We start from the raw sequence: 14,367 nt of genomic DNA on the forward strand, positions 1-14,367 counted from the left end.
AATAAAACTGAGAATCAATTCAATTCCTGGATGTAACTAATGGTAATCTTTCAGTAATATATTCGGTGCACAGCTCTCTGGAATCTTGCTTTTCCTTTCACAGTAAACATGCAATCACACTTTGTTTTTGTTTTTTCAGGAAACCAAAGAGGATGTGGACACCAGGTCAATTAAGGTTAGGCTGGAACTGCTTTAAAAACTATTTTGCTGATCTTTACATGTGCTGTGATTATATTCCACTCATTTTGGTCTCTGTTACGAAACCAAAGACAAAATACTAAGATGTTGGTTTGTGAAAGATTATATGTTTCTATTTTTTTTTCATCTACAGAAAAGAAGCACAAAGTCTACGGATGTAAGGAACTCATTTTGATATTATTGTAAAACCTTCTAAGCCTATGCAACTCCCACTGCTGTACTTTGTAGCCTGCAGGTTCACAACTGACCAACCAATCCAAATAAAGGGCAATAGAGCAGAAATGATAAAACTTAGTTAATTTTGTATGAAAATGTATTAAACCCAATGGGGGAATATCTTTTTAAAAGAATGATCTTAATCTGAATGAGCACAAAGTAGGGGACACCAGTCCAAGACTCACTGTCTCTCTTATTGTCTGAGGTTGCTGTTTCCTCAGTCAGTTTACATTTTCTAATCAGCATGTAACAGTACTCTCTGAGCCACCAACATTGACTGGTGTGCAATAACAAGGATACATGCCTTGCTGTTAAACATGTCAAATACATGTCAATAACTGTCAAATTAATGGTTAAAGCCTGGGTGTAATAACTGAATACACATGAAACCACAGTAAAGTTGACTGGTAGTTTCTATCTCACAGTAGTGGTATTGTTACCGTTGGCAAAATGAAGTCCACATTTCCCATAAACCTCATTGCTTCCAGATGCCACTTGTTTTGCTCTTCCTTCCCATGGCATGCATTTATTTTCTCGTTACTTTACTGGAAACAATAATCATGCTGGAAGTGATTAGTCCATTTGGGATTTATTCTTTTTCTGCATTTGCCAATTTGAGAACTTTTAAAAGCTTCATCTTACATTGTGTTTAGAGAACACTAACCTCCTTCTGTTTGTGACATGAATCACTGAGGGACATTTCTCATGACATCTGATGCAGAAAATAGTGGAGAAGCAACAGTCCTCTTGACCACTGATCTTGCTTGTTTACTGTAATACTTTTTCAATATACAAGCAGACATATAAACCCATAATGTTTAAGTAATACAATTACAAAGGGGGGGGGGGGGGTCTTATTATTTCAAAACAAGAAAGGAAAGGCTTCCAGACTTTAGATGTGTCATAACACTTTCCACCCACTTACTGTGTGATGTTGGTTTGGTAGATTTCCAGTGAATCAACACTAACTGTCAATAGTGACAGAAAGGCTAAGGCATCACACTGTGTGTACATGTAACTGCCAACTCTCTTGGAACTACTCCAAATAATGCTATAACTGGGTCTGGACATATTTCCTTACCACAAATAGTAGAGAAAATTTCAAAGTGGCTGACCAGAATGGTCCATGACTTGGGCAGCTCCAAAACGAATGATAAAGTGTGGCTTCATCCTGATGACAATGGGGGCAGTCTTATCTACTCCTAGGAACATCATTGCCAGTCTGCTTCTACTGCAGTGCTTCCTGATGTCAGTGGGGGCAGTCTTATCTACTCCTGGGAACATCATTGCCGGTCTGCTTCTACTGCAGTAGAAGTACATGCAGTACATAGTAGCCTGTGTATTACTTTAAACTGTAATAAACCATGTCTAATGCATACGATGTAGAATGAAATTTTGAAAGTGCAGACTGCCATATTTCATCAGAGGTTTCAGTCCCAATATCTCTAGCCCACTGCTCCTTAAGGTGGTTCAAAGAATGGGTGACCATGTCTTGAATTGAACTGTATAGTTTAGATATCAGACCTGGCTGCAGAGGGGCCCTGTCTACAAAATCATCTATCTTGCCATGTTTAGGAGGAGATGGGAAGGACACAAACAGCTTCTTGACAAAACAAAGCTCCTGGAGATATCTATAGAAATGGAGATGTGGAATGCCATACTGTTATTATTGTTTTGATAATAAGACTCCTTAAACCCCTACTGAATCACAATTGGAAGGTGGAGTCCAGGAGAGATGGTGGGAACAGGACATTGCCTGTAATAGACATTAGACACATTGCCTGTGTACTTAAAGTGAGACCATATTTTCAATGTGTTAATCACAATGGGGTTTGTCAGGTTTTTCTTGTTGAAAGGTAGTGGTGCACAGAGAATAGATGTTAAAGATATCATTTTACATGACGCTTGCTCCATCTCAGAAATCTAAAAATGTGATACCCAATAAATCACCTTGTGAATATTCGAGGCCCAGTAATACTTCAAAAAGTTTGGCAGTGCCAAGCCCCCCTGTGCCTTTTTTCTCTCCAGATTTTCTAATGTACAATTCTTTGAAAAAAGATAAAAACAGAAAAAGAAAAACTGTGGCAAGATGAATTGGAGTGATTTATATATGGATGTTAAAATTACACCTTTAATTAGTGTGTCTCTCTTTCCCACACAGTTGGTGGAAGTATACAGTGTTAGAGTTATCTGTGCTGTGACGTCTCGTTTCGCTCACACTGTCATGACCTCGAAGGCTCTGAACAAAGCAAACACCTCACAGGAAATCGTCTTCGAAGTGGAGCTTCCTAAAACAGCCTTCATCACCAACTTCAGCATGTCGGTTAAAACTCAATTCTTTTGACAGTGAACAGATGATATATTTCGCACTCTTTGTCAATGTCACTCATACCTTACAGGGAAATAGATGGTCAGGAGTATGTTGGAGAGGTGAAGGAAAAACAGAAAGCCAAGAAACAGTATGAGAAGGCTGTTTCCTCAGGACAGACTGCTGGACTGGTCAAGTATGTTGGACTGAAAATTATCACACCACAGTGCAATTTTAGCATATGGCTGTGGTGTGAACATCTCATTAAAATAATAATCATTCATTACAGGGCTTCTGGAAGAAAGATGGAGAAGTTTTCAGTGTCAGTCAACATTGCATCTCAGAGTAACGTGAGTTTCATTCTGACCTACGAGGAGCTCCTTCAGAGGAAATTGGGCCAGTATGAGATTCTGACCCAAGTTAACCCCAAACAACCAGTCCAAGAGTTTGAGGTTGAGCATACTCTCCTTTGTTTTCTTGATAATGACAACATTAAACATTAATGAGACCTCGCGTAAGAATGATTTCTGATTGTATCTTCATTGTCTGTGGATACAGATTGTGGCAGACATCTATGAGCCTCAGGGCATTGCTTTTGTTGAGGCCTCTGGAACTTTCCTCAGCAATGAACTGCTCCCACTGGTGGAGAAAATAGTCACAGACACAAAGGTAAAAGGTTTAATTTTTTTTTTGATGATGAATTTCGACCTAGCAACATATGCACCATGAGGTCTATCTAATCAGCGTCTCAGCCCTTTTTTTTAATTTGGTCGCATCTTGCGAGATCCCGCACAGATCTCTAGATGTGCTGTGCGGGATCTCGCGATATTTTGACAATGTTTACAGCTTTAGCAGTAGCAACAGAGTTAAAGCCATCAGGTAAGTGTTTATTTTAATAAACACTTACCTTACAAACTTTCCAGTGCATCGATTTATGAGTAAAGACCCTATTTGTACTGCTGTAGAAGTTTGATAACAATCCAGGCATTATTAGTGGGGGTCATTTACGAGATACACTGGTGGTCCTGTTAGCGCCTGTACTAAGCCATTCGGCTGATGGCTCTAACTCCATTATTTTGCAACCAAATGAAAAAAAAGGGCTGAGGCGCTGATTAGATGGCCCTCATGGTGCATATGACGCTAGCTCGAAATTACACTGAACCATCGTTCAGTAAGTTGTTAACCATGTCTATCAAAGTGAATCTCTGTGTTTCAGGCACACATCTCTTTCTCACCAACACTGGAGCAGCAGAGGAAATGTGCAGGATGTGAAGGTACCATGATTGCTGGAGATTTCATCATCAAGTACGATGTAAAGAGAGAAAAAAGCCTAGGGGAAATTCAGGTCAGCTGCTGAGAAATTCTTTGTTAGATTACCTGACACACAAAATAATGAAATTCACCTGCAGAAACACTACCTTTTTTACACACAAACTACTCTTACAAAACTCAAATAATTGAAAATGCCTGGGAACTTTTTTGGATTCACTTTGAACTGAAAAAGTGGAATTTTACAGATGATCTTACTTACTTATTTCCCTAACTGTATGAAAGTGAGCATAGCTGTGCCCTTGTGCCATATTTGTCCAAACCAAATGCTTTATTTTCCTTCAGATTGTAAATGGATACTTTGTGCACTTCTTTGCTCCACCTGACCTACCCAGAGTCCCAAAGAATGTGGTGTTTGTGATTGACAGGAGTGGCTCAATGAGTGGAAGAAAGATTGCACAGGTAAAACATGTTGTAAGTTGGTAAGTTACATACTGTGTGCATCACTGTTTGTATATCTTCATTTGTGAACTTGTGAACCTTTGCAGACTCGGGAAGCATTGGTCGCCATTCTGAAAGACCTCCACGAGCAGGACCACTTTGCTCTCATCCTGTTTGATGATAAGATTGTCACCTGGAAGGAGTCTCTTACCAAAGCAATTAAGAAAAATGTGGCTGAAGCCATTGCCTATGTAAACGAACTAAGGGACAAAGGATGTAAGAGGAAAATGAATGGCACTTATTTTAATGCCAAATGTTTTTGTTCACTTCTTTATTCAAATGGCTAGAAACTTATTTTCTGTCTTTAAATGTACTGCACACACATCCTATGAGGTTGAGAAGTAAAGTAGGATCTAAAAATGTTTCAAATTAGCTTTTGCGGACGTATGATAACAATGTTATTTAAGCATGATAAACTGTCTATACAATAGTTATAAAGAAAAAGAAAAAAATATCAAGAGAAAAATGTGACTAAATTAATCATTCATGAGAGTAAAAAATGTCATTCCTTTAAAGAACATTGCTAGCAAGTGAGGCTTATTTTTCTTTATAGGAAGAATAGTTCAAGAATGTTAAACTTCTCATTGTGTCATTGCCTTTCAGCTACCAATATCAATGGTGCCGTACTAAAAGCAGTGAAAATGCTGAAGAATGACAGAAAACAAAAGAAGCTACCAGAGAGAAGTGTGGATATGATTATTTTATTGACTGATGGGATGCCAAACCACGGTGAGCCATTTTAATGAGGAAAAATATCATTGGAGATCAGAGGTCCTCAGAGACTGGCTACAGCAGCTCATCATAAATTTAACATGTAGCTAACAATCTTTCACTTGCAATCTTGAAAAATGTCTTTTATCTCAGGGTAACCAAGGGATGTAGTTTTTGAGTTTCTGGGTTCACCTGTTTATCAAGAAAGACTTGACTGCGATAGAGATTGAAAAGTTGCGAGTTTTGAAGCATGCATGATCCTCTAGATTTGTAAAAGCAACAGTTTGATTCACAATCAAATTCCAAAGTTTCAATTTGTGACAAGCTTTTGAAAAATGTACAAATACATTTAGCAACTGTATCATTGCAAGGAACTGCAAGGCTTTCAATGCATACTCCCACATAATTAATCTGCATATATACACACAGGTGTGTCTGACCTCCCTACAATCCAGGAGAATGTGCGTTCTGCTATTGGCGGGAACATGTCTCTCTTCTGTCTTGGATTTGGAAATGATGTGGATTACTCCTTCTTGGATGTGATGTCCAAACAAAACAAGGGACTGGCCCGCAGAATCTATGAGGCCTCAGATGCAGCTGTTCAACTCCAGGTAGGGGAGAAAAAAAAACAAAGGGACTGCCAATGCAAGATTGAGTGCTGTATTTGCACCTCCAAGGTTGCCTGATATCAGACAGGATTGTTAACTCATTACACAGTAGGGCAGATTCAAAGGTCTGGAGCCAGGCAACCTTTGGGGATCAGACATAGCATGATTGGGGTATGTCTTTGTTCTAGGGTTTCTATGAGGAGGTGTCCAACCCTCTGCTCCTGGAGGTGGACCTGAATTACCCTGACAACACAGTAGACTTCTTGACCAAAAACCATTACAGCCATTTGTTTAATGGCTCAGAGATCGTGGTGGCTGGAAAGCTGAGCGGCAATGACCTGGATAACTTCCTGGTGGAAGTATATGGCCAGGGGGTGAGACATGGACAGCAAAACATAATTCAGGACAAATGACAATACAAGTGTTTGGTTCTTATTCTCATTTGAATCAATACCTATGACTGAATATTGAATGGTGTGAATGATATTGTGAATTAATCGAGCTACATTGTGTAGTCCACTTTTTTCCCCTCCAAACTAATATGAGGCCTCAGTAGGGATCAATTCTATGCCATGATTTTTACTGATAGTAAACCTTGCATTTTTCATCTTTCTCTAGCCTGATGATGACTTCCAGGTGCAGGGAAATGCCAGTGTGGTAAACTGGGATGTGATCTACCCACAACAGTACTACATTTTTGGGAATTTCACAGAGCGTTTATGGGCTTACCTCACCATCCAGCAGCTACTGGAAAACAGGTGTGTTCATCTTAATTGCATACCTCCAGCAAGATTTGATGTCAGAGTCTCTCTGAAACAATCACAATAACAGAACTAAAAAAAAATTGTTCAGATAATTTTATAGAGAGGACTTTTTATTCCACATCATGAATATCATATGACATTAATAAACAACCAATCTCCTCTTATTCTGTTTTTTCTTCCAGTGACATTGGTACACAGCAGGAGAAAGAAAACAACACGGCTAAGGCCCTGGACATGTCCCTGCGGTACAGCTTCGTCACTCCACTTACCTCCATGGTGGTCACCAAGCCCGAAACTGAGAACGGCACAGAAAGCACTCTCATTGCTAATAAACTGACTGAGGGTGAGGGTGGTGGAAATGTTTCTAGTCATGTTTAATTTGTCCGTTTTTCATAAGAATTAAAAAGATTTGTTAATGACTAATAACTCATGGCAAAGTCTTTCTTTCTCTGCAAATATACAGCACATTTTGACATTATTAATAACCTGTTGAATCAGTAAATCAAAGTGGAACTAACTTTGTATTTTATGTTTTGTAATTGTTTCCCTGTTTCACAGACCAGAGACAGAAAGCAGAGAGGCGCACTGGTACGACAGTCAACTCAAATCTATGACATGCCAAATACATCTCATATTGGGACGAGCAAGTTTGATAATGTCTGCTTTCATTGTTTTTGATAATAGGTTCCTCTGCCCAGGCTGCCAGTTCACATTTTTCACAATTTGATGGTAAGATTTTTATACATACAATTAGATTATTAGTCCTTCTTTTGCTTAAAACCACAATTTAAAAAACTGTCCTGACTCATGGTTAGAAGTGGGAAGTGACAGCCCCCTGCAGCTTAGTCAGTTTTTTGCCATCTATCTATCTTGTCATGTACCCAACCTGGCACCTTTGATTATGGAAATTTATCACCTTGGATGTTACCTAAACTGATGGTGTCTGTCACTCAAGCGTAACTATAGGCCATTTTTGCTGGCTGAATTTTTTACGTATACTGTTGCTGCTTTAAAATTATAGTAATATACCTTTGTACTTGAGTATTAACTGTGTACTTGAAAGTATTAATTGTGCATCTCATCTGATATGCTCGTTTAATGATGCTTGTGCAGCGGATGGAGATCCTCATTTCATGATAGAGCTCCCAGACAAAGAGGACGCTCTGTGCTTTAACATTAATGACAAACCAGGAACCATTTTCAACCTGGTCAGAGACCCTAAATCAGGTCAGCCCTGAGTCTTACTTATTCACATAGTCTGTTTTTGTTTGAGAAGTATGGGAAGGGAAAACTAACCTGTCATTACTTTCAGGCTTTGTGGTGAACGGCCAAATTATTGGTAAGAAGAAAGTTGTACCGGATGGTAAGATCAATACCTACTTTGGGCGTTTTGGCATCACCCACCAGAATCTGGGACTGAGGCTGGATGTCAGCACTCAGGACATCTCAGTCTTCCACAACGGCAAGCACATCAAGCTACTATGGTCTGATACAGCGTCCATCAAGGAAACCAAGTGAGTAGCACTGCTTTACCAAAAATGAAAGAAATATGAAGTTAGAATGAACAAAAATAGGATTTGTAAAAATGATTTTAAAAACTGACAATATTAAATTCTCCACAACCTTGGCCCAGGAAAATGAGTTTCTTCACATGCTTTTCTGTGTCTCTTCCAGTATGGACCTCCAGCTGACAAAAAACTGCAGCCTGACAGTCACGCTGAGACACTCAGTTAAATTCATGGTCATCAGACACACAAAGGTGTGGAAGAGACGTCACAACCAACAAGACTACCTGGGTTTCTACACCCTGGACAGTCATCATTTGTCTGCTTCAGTTCATGGCCTGCTAGGTAGGAAAAGCCACAAATGAGAGCAAGTTCTCCATATTTTCCTACTTTTATATTTTATCTTATGTTTTACTCATTCTTAAACTTTGAATAAATCAAAAGATATGAAGTGAGATGTTTCCCTTCAGGTCAGTTCTACCATGGTATTGAGTTTGAGGTGACAGACCTACAACCAGGTGAAGTCCACGGGAAACCAAACGCCACCATGCATGTGAAGGGACAAACACTCCATGTGACCAGGTGCGCTTCAAGTCTGCTGCACGTGAGCATTTCTTTTTACATATACTGTACACACACCTCATCATTGATTTGCTCTCCTTCGCAGACACTGGCAGAAGGACTTCAGCTGGGATGTGAAGAACGGGGAAAATATTCCCTGCTGGTTTGTTAATAACAGTGGAATGGGCCTTGTGGATGGAGGAGCCTCTGATTACATTGTGTCCGACCTTTTTATGACTGTCTGAATCTTTTGAATGTTATACAACAGTGAAATTTCACTGTGGACACATAGCACATCATTGTGCTGTTGAGAGATAGCTGATAGTAGTGACCTATAAATATACAAACACACATGCAGAAGCAAACATAACAAAACTTTTTCGAGGATGTGAGTTTTTTTTAACACTGTATGACTCAAACAAGCAGGGGCATCACCACTCATTTAAAAATTAGCTAGTCATTACTCAGTAAGCATAACTCTCTCCATCTATTTCTCTCTCTCTGTCTGTCTCTCAACTTTTTTTCAATCAATCAACAAAAACTTAATGTCCACCTTCTACCAGTTCTGCAATGTCCTTGATGCTTAAGGGCAACAATTTTAAAGGACCAGTGTGTAGTCTTCAGTGGCATCTTGTGGTGAGGCTGTAGATTGCAACTCAGTGAATTACCCCCAAGGTTTGTGCTTGTTGTGAAATTTCAATAATTATCCTCTAATTACATTATTTTTTATAATTGTTGTGGATAATCACAGAATTACAGGTCATTCATATTATCAAAACTCATAAAAGTGTTTGCTGATGTCAACAGCTGATGTAAAGTTGTACCAACTGTATGCTTTATGTGCTTCCCAGCCAGCCATACAACACTGCCTGATAACAGAGAAAGTAAAGATAACATAAAGTATCAGACTTTTTAAAACACAAGTATCTATAGATTCAGTTAGTAATTATTGCCCCAAGAAGTATATATTTTTCAATAAAAACAAATGAAATCACAAATTGTCGATTTTTTTTATTCATATTTTTGCACATGTTTTTGCATCACACATGGGTATACATGATAGCCCTCAAAATGACAGTTTTTTATAACAGGAAATGTGCAGGTGGAGCTAATAGCAGCTTTGTCCCATTATGGTGTGGCAGTAAGTCATGACAGTGCTGCAACATGTCAAGGCCAAGCACTGATTCACCAAAGGGTAATGCACCTCTATGTGAAGGTCATAGTCATAGTTGTTTAACTTGTAGAGAGGTAAGTATATCATGTCGATATCATAAACTTCATGTAGGCTGCCTACAGAAACCACCCACATACTTTTGAGGACATTCATGACAGCTCGCCAAAGGTAATGCCAAAACATCTTGATCGCCCCCTGGTGGCTGGCTGCAAATTCATTCATTTTAGCAAGTTCTTATCCTACTGATGTTTGTCCAAGTGATATTTTTTCTAATTTAATAATGCTAAAATAATTATTTGATTATTTTAAAAATGGGCATGATGTCATTATTGACAGCTGAGCCTGTGACAACTGCTCTCAAACCTCTGCGTGCTGCTTCCGAACTTTACCGCGCAGACTCTGGCCCCAAATGACGTCACACAAGCAAGATGGCAGAGCCCGGAAAGGAAATAGTTTTACGTTTGCACAGAGGTAGGCGGTGGAGACACGTTGTCCATGTCTATACACAGCCAATGTTTGTACACCAACAATATCTAGTATTAGCCATAGACTGTATTAGCTCAATCTGGACACAAAACCATTGTCTTAATTTAATGTCTTAAAGTCGTTAAATGTCGTTAGCTAAACTTCGAAATAATAACGATGTTGACATCGTTTTTTATGTCACTGAAACAAAAACAAAAACACAAGTTTGTAATGGAGAGTGTTGAAACAGTTTTTACAATAATGACACGTTTACATAGTGCTCTTGCTACTTATTTCACCACTGTACATTTTTTGCATCCATTTGGTAGTGAAATGGCAGGTGTTACTCTGTTCTCTTTGCTACACCTGCCATTTCACTACCAAATGGATGTAAAAAATGTATAATATAAACATCTTAATGGGTCAATAAACTGTTCATTGACAGGTTGCCGCCCACTCCACTGCATCGCTCTCGCTTCCATCTGAAGAGAGAAGACCAGAAACAGGGGACATGAAAATGACACAGAGCAGGTTTAATATCGGGACTCCGCTATGGAATAACGGCGTGGACAGAGGTAAATTATCAAGATGTGTTCATCAGGAGCTCAGAATTAAGCTAAATTTTATTCTTATTTACATACACATACTCCAGGCAAAGTGTATTGCAACTAATGTCTCATAAAGATGTCAATAAGTTATGTATGCAGAACAACTGGTATGGTTCTGTGTCAATTTTTTTGCTAATATGTCTCAAGAAAAAAAAACAAAAACAAAAAACAATTCAGTAGGCTATTCTCCCCAAAATCTGTCACTCTTACAACAATAAGAAAGACCAGGATTTGTTGCACGACCAACAAATCTGCAGATGTCCTTTAATATAAAGCCTTTATTTAAGGTCCTGAACATCCATAGTTTATCGACACCGGTGATTTCACCTGCCTGGCTCATTAGATATCCTCCTTGGACTGTGTGGTGGTTGATTAACTTTTTTCATAAAAGATATTTTGACTTGTCGTAGTAGAAAAAGCGCCTGTGTTAATAATAACATTAACGATGGGTCTTTTCTATTATAGGGTCCCAATAATGACTGTGACAGTGAGCCAACACGCACAGTACCAGGGCTCTGAAACCAAAGCAGCCAAATGAAACCAAGCCACCATTAATTTAATAATTTACAGCTGTGCTTTTCCTATGGTGACATGTCGGAATGTCCTGGAAATGGCCTATTGAACTCTTCTTCACTCTAGCCTATTAACCTGAGACACGTTTATGATTCTTATTAATACAAAGATTTTGGTTGCATCTAAACTTAAGCCTGAGCAGAAGTCTAATCAGCCAAAATAAATGACACCTGTGAAAGTGTACATGATACAATCAACAAGCAGAAAGACTCCTGTTACGCCAGTAAAAATGACAATTTCTTAATTCACATTCACTTGGAGCCAGTTTAGAAGCCTGTTTGCATCTTGATTTCGCTCTTCCCAATGATAGTGATTTGTGCCTCTATTCGTTTTGCAGAGCTTCAGTTTTAGCACAGATCAACTCTTAAATTTTGGAGCTTTGCAGTTTCACCTTTCAGGATGTTAAGTCTGTGCTACAATCTCTCTGATTGTGGTCAGTAGCTCAGAACATACATCTTCACGTTCTATGTATTCGTGGTCAGTTATGTTCTGAACTAGCCCCTATTGAGTGAGCCCAAATGCATTGTGTGTGTCGATGTGTGTGCGTGTGCGTGTGAGAACTCGTTGTACTGTAACAAGTCACCAGCTCTTATTACATGGCTGTGGTGTGTGTACTAATAGATCCAGGGCAAGCGTGTTGACCCCAGTCATGTAGGAAGTTCAGGAGTTGAGAGGGATTTTCTTAAGGGGATCTTTGGAGAAGTGTGTGTCTGTGTGTGTCTACCTCTTTGTGTGTGTTTGTGTAGGCTTTGCTGATTAACACCAGATGTGCGGGGCTCAGGGTGTCGGCAATAGCTTGAGAGGGCCCCACTGTATTCCATTCTGTCCTGGTTGTAGAAAATGCTCAAGCGACTTCTTCACACATGGCTGACATTAATATCTTTGCTGTTCATCCCCCAGATCCCCAAAAGGTTAGAAACATCAGGTCAGTCTGAACTAAAGGAAGTTTTAATAAGGAGGTTGTTCAGGGTGTTCATGCAGATTTCCCGCTGCTCCACCAGAGGGCGGGAGAGAGCTGTAAAACATCTGCAGTGTTTCTCAACGGCTCCCACAGTCCTAATTCAATAATGTATGGGAGTAGGGTTTTTTCCATGGATCTTTGCAGTTTTTCAGTTTACATAAAACAAGAGAATTGTGTTGTTTCATTGCATTACAGTGTTGAAATGACATTTATAAAATAAATAGCTTATGTAATAAGGTCTACATAAAACCAACTCCAATATTTAAAAAAAAAAAAGAAGAAAAAGCTGTGAGAGTACTTGTGATTAGTGCTGCAACTAAGGGTTATTTTCATTGTTAATCTGTTGATAATTCCTTTTCTATTAAGCTGTTAATTATTTAGTCTATAAAATATCAGAAAATAGTGAAAAATGCCCATCATAACTCCCCACAGCCCAAAGTGACATTGTGATTGTTAGATTGATATTTTTGTCAAATCAATAGTCAACAACCAAAGACGTTCAATTTGCCATCAAAAGAGAGAAGAGCAGCAAATTGTTACATTGGAAAAAAACAGCAAATATTTTGAGGTTTTCCTTTATAAAATACTTAAACGATGACTCAATAATCAAATTTGTGACTATTAATTTATTGTCAATGAGTTTCAGCTCTAGATATGATCATTGCTTTGGTTTAAATGATTCATAATTGTGACTTCTTTAAGGTGAATTCAATTCAGTTCAATCTTTATTTCAGACCAGATCAGTTCATAAAAACACACATACTACAAGAAACAACACACATACTACAAGAAGCAAAAGTGTGGTTAATGCTTTACTATAGAATATTTTAGTAAATTAAAGTGACGTTGAAATTTGAAAATGACGTTGCTTTTTGAAAGCTTTTTTTCTCGTTATTTGCAAGACTTGAAACTGCAATAATGCCCACAGTCAAGGGGTCAGACGTTTGTCTGAATACCCAACTTTGTTATTATTTTAGGTCACTCCCCCAATTTCAACCCCACTTTTTTCTTGAACCCCTTCCTCCATCCTCACCTCCTGGGTCTCCCCCCTCCTCCACCCGTCTCTCTACCTTTTGTCCCTGAATATTTCACATTTCTGCTGCCGCTGGTGCGTGATGCAGGGGACTGAGTGTTCATTGTGTCTACGCAATGTGGGCGCAGCGGTATGCGGCTCCTCGGCGTGTGGTGTGTCGTGACAGGCGTGTGGCTGCTGACGCCACCCAGCCGCCTGCCTGTCTGTCTGTTACACCTGACCGGCACTGACATCGACATAGCCATGCGCACACAAACTCACATGCACACATGCACACATGCACACACTCACATATACATGGCACTATTGGACCTGGCACCCAAAAGTCATATTAAGGCTAATTGACTCATTGCCACTGTGGTCGGCTCACTTGTCTCCTCAGTACATGAGGTTGGCATCAGTCTTTGCTGTTGCCTTTGATGTTTTGCTGATTGGGTGTGAGGCCTATCACCTAAATGTGATAAAAATGTAAAAAAAAAACTTTCTGAAAATTTATACTTGTAATTGCAGCTGGTGCATATCCACACTTAGTAATAATGTTTAGGAAAATTATACTGTGGCTTTTTCAACAAATATGTTCATATTTTATGTTGAATTTAGTGTGTTTGACCTAATTGCAACAGGCATTTTATTGCAGCATCTACTTATATTTTATTGACACTTCTATTGAATGTGCATTATTGAATGTTGTGGTTTTGAAATGTGCTGTGTAGGTCTGTTCTGAAATGCAGTGGAAGGCCAGGCGATATTGCAGTGCACCGTGGTGTAATCCTTGGTATTTAGTGTGTTCTCTCAGCTGCCGAGGTGAAAAGTTGAACCTGGTGTTGACCTTCTCTTGAGAGAGGGCTTAGCTCTGAAGTCAGGCGCAGGCCACAGGCACAGGGAGGATATTCTCAAGTTCCTTTTTCCCCC

The 14,367-nt window shown here is 39.2% G+C and overlaps 1 protein-coding gene across 1 annotated transcript; it reads left to right on the forward strand.

Moving 5' to 3' along the window:
• Positions 1–2,606: 2,606 nt before the first annotated feature.
• LOC128355232 (inter-alpha-trypsin inhibitor heavy chain H3-like) lies at positions 2,607–9,056 on the forward strand. The gene is made up of 18 exons (XM_053315481.1): positions 2,607–2,733; positions 2,814–2,918; positions 3,012–3,174; positions 3,281–3,391; positions 3,939–4,067; positions 4,337–4,453; positions 4,540–4,708; positions 5,096–5,221; positions 5,633–5,814; positions 6,000–6,185; positions 6,430–6,569; positions 6,758–6,918; positions 7,134–7,163; positions 7,689–7,802; positions 7,888–8,089; positions 8,250–8,425; positions 8,551–8,662; positions 8,748–9,056. Exons 1-18 carry the CDS (start codon positions 2,639–2,641, stop codon positions 8,884–8,886), a joined length of 2,457 nt encoding a protein of 818 aa, XP_053171456.1. The 5' UTR covers positions 2,607–2,638; the 3' UTR covers positions 8,887–9,056.
• Positions 9,057–14,367: the final 5,311 nt, after the last annotated feature.

The sequence above is a fragment of the Scomber japonicus genome, chromosome 3 (genome assembly GCF_027409825.1).
Source record: "Scomber japonicus isolate fScoJap1 chromosome 3, fScoJap1.pri, whole genome shotgun sequence".
NCBI classification, from domain to species: domain Eukaryota; kingdom Metazoa; phylum Chordata; class Actinopteri; order Scombriformes; family Scombridae; genus Scomber; species Scomber japonicus.